The 12,715-nt window shown below is 39.9% G+C and overlaps 1 protein-coding gene across 1 annotated transcript in view; it reads right to left on the bottom strand.

The window, feature by feature from the left end:
* The window catches only part of LOC135222704 (histone acetyltransferase p300-like), a 71,085-nt gene that overhangs the window by 28,080 nt on the left and 30,290 nt on the right, over positions 1–12,715 (bottom strand). The window contains 1 exon segment of the mRNA XM_064260890.1: positions 1,496–2,334. Within this exon segment, the coding sequence (XP_064116960.1) occupies positions 1,496–2,334 (839 nt within the window).

Genomic DNA, 12,715 nt, shown 5'->3' with positions numbered 1-12,715 from the left:
TGGCATTTTTTTTTCTTTTTTTAATTTTTTTTTGAACTCTACCACATACTGCAATTCATGCTGTTTCTACAAATGAGAAACCAGTGTGAAATGAAACTTTGTAATTGCAAATGTTTGCAGCAAATCTCGGTGTATTATTATATTCTATCCTCAACTTTTAATAAACTATTTACTCTCACCTACTGTTCAAAGGAAATATTGTGCTACACAAATTCATCACGAGAATTTAAGAAATCTCCAACTAAAATTACTGTTTAATATTTTGAATGACTGTTCTCATTTGAATCTATTGGTGGCGTCCTGATGTGCTCATGTGCACCATTCTCCAGAGATGTACAAATATCACCCTATCCAAGTTTCTTTTTACTTAGAAATAAAAAAAACTATCCTTATGACCAATAGTATACTCTGACCATGATGCAAAAATGCCTAAAACCATAAGGGGTCTGTGAAAATAGCCTTTATACTTTAAGCATATGATTTTAAGCCATATTCAATTAGTACGCTATGCATTCACAGGAAATTAGGACAATTATACTAAACGAGATAAGTGAATGAAGGAGACTGAAGAGTAGCAGTGAAAAGCAAAAGCTACAGCCAAACTTGATAAAAAAAAAAACATCATTTTTTATTTCTTGGAGGCAAATACTTTTCATAAGCTAAACTATGAAGTATCTTGGGCTTGATCACGGTCAGACTCCAAGCTGGAGGAAGCAGAGCTATTTCCTATTTTGAAAAAGTTTGTCATAGTATATCTCACTATCTGTACGATACATTTTACTTAATCGATTACCATTTCTCTTTGATAAATTAGATTCAATATATACTCATTAGTTTTAGGTTGGCAATTACTGTTGCAACCATCAACCTCCTTAAGCAGATACACAGGAAGAGCATATTGAGCCTGATGTGTCAGCAATTCTGAAGCATGACCACCTCTGTCATAGACACATTTTCTACTCTATGCTGACAGTCCAAGTTCAATGCTTATATCAAGCCAAACTTCTAGTACAAAATTAATTTCAACTTGAAACTGACCAAAATTCTGCAGATATCTCTCAATTTGTACGATTAAATTTATTTCCCCAACACTCTTCTATGCATGGTATTAGACAATATTATCCACCATACAAAAATTCTATATTAAAAGCTGAACTGTATTTTGAATCCAATGAAGAAACTCAATTGTACAACATATATTTCATCTCTATATATGCCATCCTTGACTTCTTCCAGTATTTACAAACAACAAACAGTTTACATTTTGCAACAATGAACTTAAACATACATAAACCTAATTCCTCTGATTCTGCGTTGGCCGAGCCGAAATCTAACTTCGAACCACCGGATTGGTATCCAAGCGCGAGAACCACTCCTCCAACAAGGAACTACCAGATAAATTAAAACATACATAAAACTTAATAACCTGATGGTAATTATTCTAAAAATAAAATCACACCTCATAAGTCTACAGCAAAAGGGCAACAAAACTTACTTGTAATCTGGGGGCACCCAGCTGCCCAGAGCCCATTGGGGGATGTCTTGGCCCCATCTGGGGACCAGGTCCAGCGTTCATAGGTTGCGGTGACGGTCCTCTGATATTGGGCGGCACCATAGGTCTGTTCAGACCTGCTAAGGGACCATTGGGCAACCCATCATTCATCTGAGACACTAAAGGGCTATTCATGTTCATAGTCGTCACTACGCCTTGAGGTTTGTTCATGGAATTCATCGTATTCATTGTATTAATATTTGATACAATAGTGTTCATGCCACCTCCACCAACACCTGCACTATTGGCCATACTACTAAGACCCATAGAAGTGTTTGTGTTGACAAGACTCATTGAGGAGACGGCACCACTAGAAGCCATAGACATGGACATGGAGCCTGGGATACTGCCTGCCATCGAACTGGCTATACTATTAGGCATTGTGTTTAAATTATTCACTGAATCACTCATTCCAAGTTGTTGGCTTGAAGTTGGTACACCAGACATGGCTAGATTTGAATTCTGAGGAGACTGCATTGCACCCCCATGCGGACTCTTGGAATTGGTCAAGGCATTTACTATCATGCTGCCTTGATTTGGCATGGAGTGAGGGCCACCTCCCATGGCATTATTCCCAGGCATATTTTGAGGAGTGGTTTTTGTTTGTAATAAGTGTGTCAACTGCTGTTGTGGACAGTCTCCAGGGCCCCCACCACCTCCTCCTCCACCTTCCATCATGCCATTGACGTTGACACCTCCCCCACCACCGCCGCTTCCACGGGAATCTCCCTGCCACATCAGAGATTCTGGCAGTTCACTTTCCAGCATGGCAGCAATGTCATCTGCAACAATAAAGACTGTAATCAATGCTAGCCAATTACTTCTGGACTATCAAATGCATATTATTATAAATAATTATACTAGCTAATCACTAAATACAGATGTAAACACCTACAACAATTGTTGATTGCATATACAGTTACTTTATCAATAACACAAAATTATACCTAGAGAAAAAATTAAGTAATAAAAGTTCGCAAATGTTCAAGGCCTCATCAACGATTGAGATCATTTTAATATAGCAAAAAGATTGAAATAATCTTAATATAGCAAATAGCAAAAAGATCGAGATAATTTTAATACTATAGCAAAAAGTAATACTTACTAGGATATAACCTTCATATGATAACCTTTTTCAAAAGCATAAATTAAAAAATACTTATAGAGAAGAATTGCTACAATTAACACGATGCCAGACATACGTATAGTGAGATATTAGTAGGAATTACTACCAATAACAAAGGTGCACATCCCCATCTCAAGTAGAATACTATTTGATTTCAATTCTGTGAACAAAAGCATGATACACAGAACTAGAGCCACATAACAAAAAGCAGAGGTGTTCTTTGTCACTACTGATAGCTGAAAATTCAGCATAAAGGATGCTGAATTTTCAGCATCCTTTATGCTGAAAAGTATTATGTTTTGCAACCTGATGCCTCTAGTTAATGAAATAACTATTAAACAACCATGTCCTGGACACAAAAGGAAAAAGAGAATGTACATTACACCCCTTCAGAAATTCCCGATGGCTCTAGGAACTGAACGTGTACTGTACAGGGCAGTCAAATGCTTCCACAAGACATATAACTACATAAAGTTACATGATGCATAACAATCTCTGGAAAGTATCACCATACTTTAATGTAATAGGACACTTAACAGCAACCAATACAAGCACTGTAACAGCTGAATTCCATTTTCATTTTTGTAAATATAATAGACAAAACAAATGATGACAAAAGGCTAGTACCAAAACTTTACATGATGATAACATTACTTGTGTTGTTGGGACATTAACTATAACATCTGATAGGCCTGAACCACTTTATAAGCATTACGAAATTAATTCATAAAGGTTTTGTGATCCTATGCTACCTTCTGAATAGTCTCCCTTGATGGTTTTCCTTAATGTGGGGCTCTGCCACACTTCAGCATGGGGTCCCATCTGACTGACCATCCCATATGTTGGATCAGACAAGAAGGCACAAGAACAAAATTGCCCTCATCACCTAAGCGACCATGACATTTATTTAGGCCTTTCCTTAACATGTTGACTTGTGGTAGTAAATTTCATTATAGAATCATGTGCAATTCAGATGTAAAAGTTGGAAGGAAGTAAAGGATTAAAATAACTTGACAGATTAATTGTTATCTTTTTCCAAAGGATGGGCAGCATGACATTTTCCCCATAACTGAAGACTTAAGTTAACCATTAATTAGCTACCCCTACAACAAAGAACAAACTATGACAAATTAGATTGTGAATAAGAAACACTGGCCTCAAAATCTGTCTACAAGGTCTATGTCATAATACTGCATCTCTTGTAGAGTTGGAATCGTTCTTTTATCAGTAACTAAACAGAATGCAGACATTTTTACCTCGATTTTTCTTCCGAGTTAAACCACCGACGGCCATAAAAAAGGATTAAAAACCATTCACTGGTAATTAAAACACTGATTTCCTATTGATACAATCCAGACCTAGCTAGAAGCAATTGAGAGAATACAGAATTCAGACCAAAGGCCAAGTGCTGAGACCTATGAGGTCATTCAGCACCGAAACAGAAACTGACAGTAAGGTCTGAATAAGGTAACTGGAGGAAAATCTCACAGTAGCACTATGAAACAATTGTTATGATAAGGTGGAAAGTCTGATGGATGAGACTACGAACAGAGGTACTATAAAGGGAATGAAGTGGTTGCAGCTAGGGGCCAAAGGGACAATGCACAGACCCTTAAGTAATGCCTACATTGCACTATGTGGAGAGTACTTATGGCACTAGCCCCGACAGGGCAAACCTACCTAAAGTGCATCTCTTATGAATAGACATTTTAGCCAATTTTATTCATCCAAGGCCTATTAAATGTTTCATCATTAGACTGTAACTTTCATACATGAGCAAGACAAACGAGTTTTTTTGTATGCTTTACAAGGAATAAAACATCATAACTCACAGGGGTTACTTCAACAAGTTTTTTGAAAAGAGTACCATCAAGGAAGTAGTTGGGAATCTCTTCCATGAAATGGGAAAATTGTTTATGATTGAATCGTTCCACTGAACAATACTGCTCAAGAGGCGCATGCAACTTGGTCACCTAGGCAGAATCAAATCATTATTTTTGCCTGCCTCCTAATTGCAGTCGACATCCCATTAGTTTCTTGTGTAAATGCTTTATATATAATATATGGCTTTTCTAGCCGGTTCATAGACCTAATAAGAGAGAGGACTCTCCTAAAAGTTGAACCTTCATCCACTGGACCCAGTTCCTCCAGGGCATTCTATAGTACTTCCTGGATAAGGGTCTCTTCCTCAGCGTCCCGCGACAGAAGAGAGGCCCCAGACCCTAGATGGAGGGAAGCTGGAGAAGCTCCCCGGAGAGGGACTCCTAAACCCGGTTGCACACCGGTCTCCTGCAAGGGGGGGATGCCCCAAACGCCTGGGCCGCCCCGAGGAGGGACTCATACCTGAGCAGTGTCCTCCCTTGAAATGACAATCAAGACAGGATAAACAAGAGGAGCTACTATAAGGTTAGCCCAAGGCAGACTCAAGATCCACCTCTGTCAGCAACTGTGCCTTTTCTTTTAAGAGAGGTCCCTAGTCTTTCACTACAGTATTAATATTCCCAGAGCAGAGAAGTGGCACCTTAGAAAGGGAGGAGTAAAAGTTACAGTACACATTTTGTTGAGTACCAAAGGGCATCGGTGTTGTGTCCCACTGAACGGTAAGCGAAGCGCAAATGGGTGATGACCCAATAGTAATTCATTTAATATCACTATTTGGTGAATGTGCTTTCTGCCATTATTTACATGTTTAGCAATCTGTTTTGAAGGCAGCCTTATCAACAGTTGCTCCGACCAAGTACCCTACATGGTCAGGCCTTTCACCAAGGGTTAATCAACTATATAATCCAGAATCAGTTCTGGTCATTTTAATATTAGGTATGTCAAATTTGGTAAAATTAATAAATTGCCTAATGTTCTAAACATCCTCAGGTCTAATTCGATAGAATAAGACCCTTCAAAATAAAATATATATGCACCATTGAAAGCAATATCAACATAAAATGCTGCAAACGCAAATGAATGGTCCTTACAATGTCAAATATGACACATGGAAATGATCTATTTTTGATGGAGCAGCACAGTCAGTCAGCTGCTTCATTCAGATAGTTAACTTTCTGGTACCTTTCGGCATGAAAGATGAACCTGATTTGTGTGGCGGAACTCAAGACAAACTGAACAATCTTACTCCATTATACTCCAACAATAAGATGACATTCTGGTTTTGCTTAAAACATCAAAATTTGAAAAACAATTTGCTTAAGAGCACATATCTGCAATGAACCATAAAATACTGCAGCAGCACAACAACCAATTCAAAAAGAATTATCTCAATCTTAGTGAAAATCACCTTGAAGTGAATACACAAATTTCCCACGAGATTATTTTTGGGAATCTTTTACGGTCAGTCCAAAATTATTTTAAAACAAACAAATTGGGTCCAAGGAACATTTAGGAACAAATATAAGGCATTCAACAATAGACTCCAAGGTGTTCATAAAATCTGGTGTACTTTTAACATGTAACCCAGAGCCTGGTTAAAGAAAGAATACTTTGTTGTAACATATTGAGTAAAATTACTTCCTCTATGCACCAAATTCTTTGTACATAAACACTCCTTTTTCGAAGCACCAGTACAGACCAGTCCTTGGGACCATGTTGGAAAAAGTTTGTAGCAAAGAACAGCATTTTGGTTTGTTTTCACATGAAAAGTTCTGAGCATATGTCATGCTGTTAGGCTTAACTTTGATTAACATATATACCATCCAAGTTCATACTGATTACATAGATCAATGAACTTGCAATAGATAATAGTCTTTTTTAGAGTAGCTCACCATCTGTATGAGGCTCATATACACTTCTCCCATGTATAGTTAGGCACACATCTTATGGGTTCTTCAACATTATATCACTCAGTCAAATCAGTAATAGCAGTGGGCATATTTCTTACTTTGGTAAATAGAATTCCCTTCATTGGTGAACACACAAACATGGCGCCATACAATACTGTAAAATTGAACCAGTCCCATACACATTCCCTAAATAGTTTTAAAGATACTGATGGTCGGCCACTTGTATTTGGTCTGCATTTACACCTACCCAAAACATGTCCAGTTTAGGGTAGTTCACTAATATTTTTCTAAGCTCTCAACACATACAATACTTCCCCAGACCTTCTCAAAAATTTCTTTTTCATTACAGTAAACCACTTATCCAATACACTAACAGTGAGTATGTAAAACCCACTATTATAACAGTGCTCTGTCCGGCTGAGGGAATACCATTAGAACTTGAATAAAGGTACAAGTAACTTTCATAACCTCTGACAGTATGCATCCATAGCCAAATAAAATCATAGAGTTCTTCAAATTTTCTTGAAAGGCCACCACAATGAAATGTATATAATGCAGCCAGAAGGTTAAGTGCCTGCTGAGGCTTCCTTAATAACCGATAATGATACCAGCTCCTGATGTCAAGGTCTAGATACCATTCTTTTTGGGTGCTGGAGGCATCAAATGAACCTGAACACTTATAGTACCTACTGTAGCTTGATGAGTCCTCTTTTTTCTTAAAGGTAAACATATTCTGTTTATCTATACTCTATATTTTCGGTAAATATATTTGTCATCATGACCTGTAAGGCTAACCTCACTACCATACTTGCTACAGAATACAAAACATAACCCATTACAATTCTGCAATAAAACAAGGGCCAGTCTTCCTGACTACGACAGAGGTAGCACTACCAGGTGGATTACGCTTGTCGGCAGTTTGTGAAACAAAAACTGGCAAAGGCTGCAAGTCCAAAAACCACAAATATATACTTAAAAAGCTTTTCCAGTTCATAAGTTCTTTTGAGCAAAAGGCCTTCTGTCTATAAAACCAACACACACCAATGCCAGCCTATTGGGCTGGTAATGTTTGCATTCAATTAAACACAGCCAATTCTAATTGGGTCCTGCAACCCAAGAGCCGAGGATTCCTGCACCACCAGATTCTCTCTAGTTTGTTTGTATGATGTTTTTACATCGCATGGAACCAGTGGTTATTCAGCAATGGGACCAACGGCTTTATGTGACTTCCAAACCACGTCGAGAGAACTTTTATCACCAGAAATACACATCTCTCACACCTCAATGGAATGCCTGTGAATCAAACTCGCGGGCACCGACGTGGCAGGCCAAGACCATACCGATCACGCCACTGAGGTGCTAGGTTCATGGCTATACCAAAGAATCTCAGCTGAACTTTGGCAGTAAATAAAGTGAAAAGTTGGACGTCTGTTGCGACCCAAATGGATGAGAGAGAGAATGCTGCCTCCATTTGGCCAATAATGAGTCATTATAGATAACAACCCTCTACTGTAACATGAATAATTTTGTTTATTTGAAGCAACGACAGGATCCATATTTTAAATTAAATAATCTGTGGATTTTAGTAAAAAAATTGAAGTCAAACTTGAAGGTCAAGCCCACCACAGGTTACTTTTGACTGCCGCACTGACACTTCAGTGGGAATTGATCCTATGGTCATATTAGCCTTGGAGCCTACCACTTATAACGCCTAAAAACCACTCTCTCCAAATGCAAAAAGAACATGCACGTAAAGAAAATTTCAAATATAAATAACACCCTTGGTCTAGTAATTTTCCATGTCAGCAAAAAGCACTCAATGTCCTCATGAAGACTTAATACAAATCAAATAGCATCAATAACAGCACTCCACAAAACCTTCACTACAGATATGAAAAGGGTCTGCCATAAAGTTGTAGGCACAAGTTCCATCAAAAACAAAAATCTGCCAAAAACCCGATCTTTCAACTTGAAAGCTCTAACTTTAAAACCCTTAAAAATAATAATAAAAAAATTGCTTCTAACCACCAACTTCAAATTAAGACCCCATACTAGGTAAATCTTTGCAGAAAATTTTATTTCAATTGGATGAAGAAAAGTTAGAAAAACCATAATTGAAAAAATGTTTCGGCTTTCTTGGAGTCACTGGACTGTTTAGTATAAATTATTATAGTGAGACTTCTTCACTATATGCATACACCATCACACAGTACATCAAGTCCCAAGCATGTGGCTCAGAAAGGAAAACTAGTTTCTCCATAAAAATCCCCAACTGAAGAATGAACACCACACAAAATTTAAAGGAACATTCTAACCGTTCAGGGACATTAATTTCCAATACTAGCATAGCAATAACTCGGATGTACTGGACACACATAGCACTGATTTTGAAGAAGGTGAGACATGTAGTAGGAAGCTTGAATTAGGCTATGTCAATGGCAGAACTGACTCTTAACAAGTTTCCTAAGGTTGTTGAGTAAAAATAGTCATATCCTTATTCTCGACTCTGCTCTATATCACTGCAATTGACACCACTGTCATTTACATTCACTTTCCATGATTAAGCATTTTTAACCCATATGTAAAGATTTTCTGAACACAATGTGTTTATCTAGAAACTGGGCTCCAATACTTACTGGAAGTATAAAGGAACCATAGCTAATTTCTTTCCTTTGGTTGTTAACCATAAGTTCACCTGTAAGTGACTAGGCAAGGCTACAGCAATCTTTCTGGATTAAGCCCACCATAATACTTATGACGGCAACAACATATTACACTGAAATGTGAAGAAGTAGATTTATCTGACCAAGTTTACTGCAACACATGGTTTGCATGTGTTGTGCAAGTAGTAAGATTCCCTTATAGCATCAAGAACTCCCTTCCACAACACTTTCCCTGTGAAAAATTCGTTATCAGCCAAAGCTGAAACTCGAGTCTGGGTAAATGGGTAAATGTCTTAAGTGAGATGGGGTTGTCATACATCACAACTACCGGTAGGCCTACAATGACAGAAAACTCTGTGCTTTGAGCCTTTAAAATTCCAAGAAACCAAATGTAAACAAAAGACTAAAAATCGTGAAAAACGAATGAAAACATCAAAATGGCAAAGTCAATGCTGAACAGTTCCTTCATTCACAACAAGTGACTGTAATATTTACGATAATTTGCACCAATCAATATCATAGTACACGAACGGACATTTAATAACGAGCTATTTCCCCAAATCGGGGGCATTTTCGGCCAGCGCTTCCAAAAAGAGAAGCAAAAGCGCCGAAATTCGCAACGTGAGACACATTGCGGCCATGAGTCTAAGCTGGACTCTTCAAAACATGAACAAGGAAACTGAGCGATTTTGGCCACGGAAGAAAGTGGCCCCCAAATCCTCACATTCGCACTTTTAGAGGCAATTCGCCCAAAGCATCGGCCTCCTGGAGGGCTTTTTCCAGCAACGAGGCCTCGAACGGGCCTCCATGGGGAACACGAAGGCGGTAGATGGGCGCCATGGTCCGGGATGAGGGCGATACAACGGAAAATAGGAGACCCGGTGGCGACTGCCTCGGCAGGTAAATGGCATCAACACAAAAGGTGGGCGGTTTATTTTCCCACATCAAAGTCGGCCTGGCACTCTTAAGACTAAAGGAAGAGGAGCATGCAAATCCGATGCTTGGTCCTATGGCCTTACCGGCGGGGTCGGACGACGGGAAGGTGTCCATTTTGGCCCTTTTGTTGGGGGGCTCGGTGCCCAGCTGCTGCTCGGCCATGGCGGCGTCCTTGTTTACAACGCGCTCGTTTCGTTTCTCTCGACACTGCACCGATGCCACCACTTTCACACACACCCACTTTTTAGAGGGAATCCTCCTCCGATAGCGTCTCCTGCACCATCATATCACATCATTCGCACTTCAGTATCACTTTTCACACCACTTTAAGGGCGGGCCCAGCCAGGGTCGCCGCGGAAATTGCAACTTTGCGAGGCAGACATCTCATCATTAAGTGAGCTCGGGAGCAGCTTCACCGAAGAACCGCTGCGCTCGTTCCAAGTTCGCGATGAAACAACACTCAACAACATCTACATCCTCGATGTTTACGACATCTTCTCCTCTCCGGCGGAAACAACGCACTTCATGCTAAGCTTAGGGAACAACATCAGCCGTCCATCTTCACACCAAGCGTTACCATTCGGCCACAAAAATATTTTGCGCCCAGTTGTATCTAAACCAAAATGGCGGCTCACAGTGAAAACTTTTTCTACGCTTGTCACCGAGAGTGTCTGCGCGCACCCGCGGCGCTCATTGGTCCCTCGCGGTCACGTGCTCCTCCTCGCGCCTCCCATTGGCCAAGGCGCTCGAGCCGACTGTGACGTCATGAAAACCGAGCGGACCCGAGCGTTAATAGTTGTAAAGCTGACTGCGGGCCGTCGGACAGCTTGCCTCAGCATCTTCTCTGCGCAACATTAGAAATAACCCGCCAGATTTAAATGATACACATATAAAGCAATTTAAGGCATGTGCACCAATGGCTGACCACCAAATTTGCCCCGTTAATGGTTCCGGGCACTTCAGCAACTTTCTCTTAACTCTCCCGTGAATTATATTGGCGCAATTTGGCAGGATGGCCAAATCGCGACGAATAATCGGCAAGAAAACACATGGTAAACTTTTACCCATGTGCGTTTTTTATATCAATTGCAGACGCTAACGAGCAGATTTTCAATTACAATTAATATACCACACAGATTACAACTTTTGTAAGTAGGTCTACAATCCTTAAAATCAGCTGATCGGTCCCCTAGTCCCCATCGCCTGGAATTAAAGGTCTGGGCAGGAGAGTGAGAGAGGGTGAGGCGAGGAGGAGACATGCGGAGGCAGCAGAGCTCGAGGTAGGGGTCGCCAGGGTACAGTACAATGCAACCCATACATGCAATGACGTCACGATCTACTCTCGTTCGTTTAGTGACGTCATGGATCACTGCATATGCACATGCAGCAGATACGTCACAGTCTACTACAATTTGCCCTTCCATGTGTCATAGCAACGTTTCTTCGCACGTCTCTCCTAATCAATAATCAACAGCCAATTACAAATGCTAAACTCCTAATGCCAATTAATGTTAATTCCTCAAAATCCCTCCCCCCGTCATATTTGCGTCAAGTCGTTCGTATTTGCGTACCTTAGCATGTACTACAGGTCTCTGAAATCTTGTAAACAACAAACAAAGACTATTATTAGCTCGAACGTACTGGGACCAACGGGTTTTCAAGCCCATTCATTAACTCTTTTGTCCCATTTACAGGCGCGACTGGGCATCGTCAACAACCAGGGTACGACCAACTATCCAATTCAATGAAATCGAGAGGAATGATGGATATGCGTTTGGAGAGCTTTCTAGGTAGTATACAGCAAGTACAAAACACTGTTGCAAATGGTTTGGTTGTATAAACGAAAGTATCAGATCTTATATCAAAGTAGTATTAGAACTGTCATTAATAAAGGCTTTACTTTGTAAGAAAAAGGAGCAAACATTACCCAGTAGATCAATTATGATAAACTTCCAGAGTAGGTACAATACATCTAGACTATATCGTATAAATCAAGAGTAATAATAATAAAAAATGCAATCCACTAACTTAAACTATCGTAAAGAATGTCGATTTCTTTCCGCGTCACCATCAAGAGCACCTTGACAGTTAATCACTACAATCACGCCCCCCTCCTAGTACTATATTGGAGGATTCCGTTTTCAGTGCGTTCGCGACCTGTCGGCAGACGAGGTCATTGTCCTCTCACCCAGGCTCCGGTAGTTCGAACTTCGGTGGTCTGTCAATGAACGGCCACTCTCACTTCATCTCCCACGCACACGCATTCACAAAAATTGTCTTGGGTGGAAGATGGTTCAAATAATTCATTTCTCTCTCTCACACACACACACACTCACACAGTTAATGAGCGTTGCAACATCAGTGCAACAAACTCTCTCAATGAAAGTCTCATTGCAAACACTGAATGAAACTGTTATCGTATAAAAGTCTCTCTCTCTCTCTCTCTCTCTCTCTCTCTCTCTCTCTCTCTCTCTCTCTCTCTCTCTCTCTCTCACACACACACAAGGTAATAAGGTAATTCTTCCCGAATACAAGAGAAACAGCAATCTCTCGACCTTATTCAAGAAAAAAAAAAAAGCAATCTTCAATAGTACTATCAATAGCCTCAAGTGGCCTATAACAATTCTACTGATGAATCGACCTTTAA

Source organism: Macrobrachium nipponense, chromosome 8 (assembly GCF_015104395.2).
Source record: "Macrobrachium nipponense isolate FS-2020 chromosome 8, ASM1510439v2, whole genome shotgun sequence".
Taxonomy (NCBI): Eukaryota; Metazoa; Arthropoda; class Malacostraca; order Decapoda; family Palaemonidae; genus Macrobrachium; species Macrobrachium nipponense.
The sequence above is the reverse complement of the archived record's forward strand: the minus strand, read 5'-3'. Positions and strand labels throughout refer to the sequence as shown.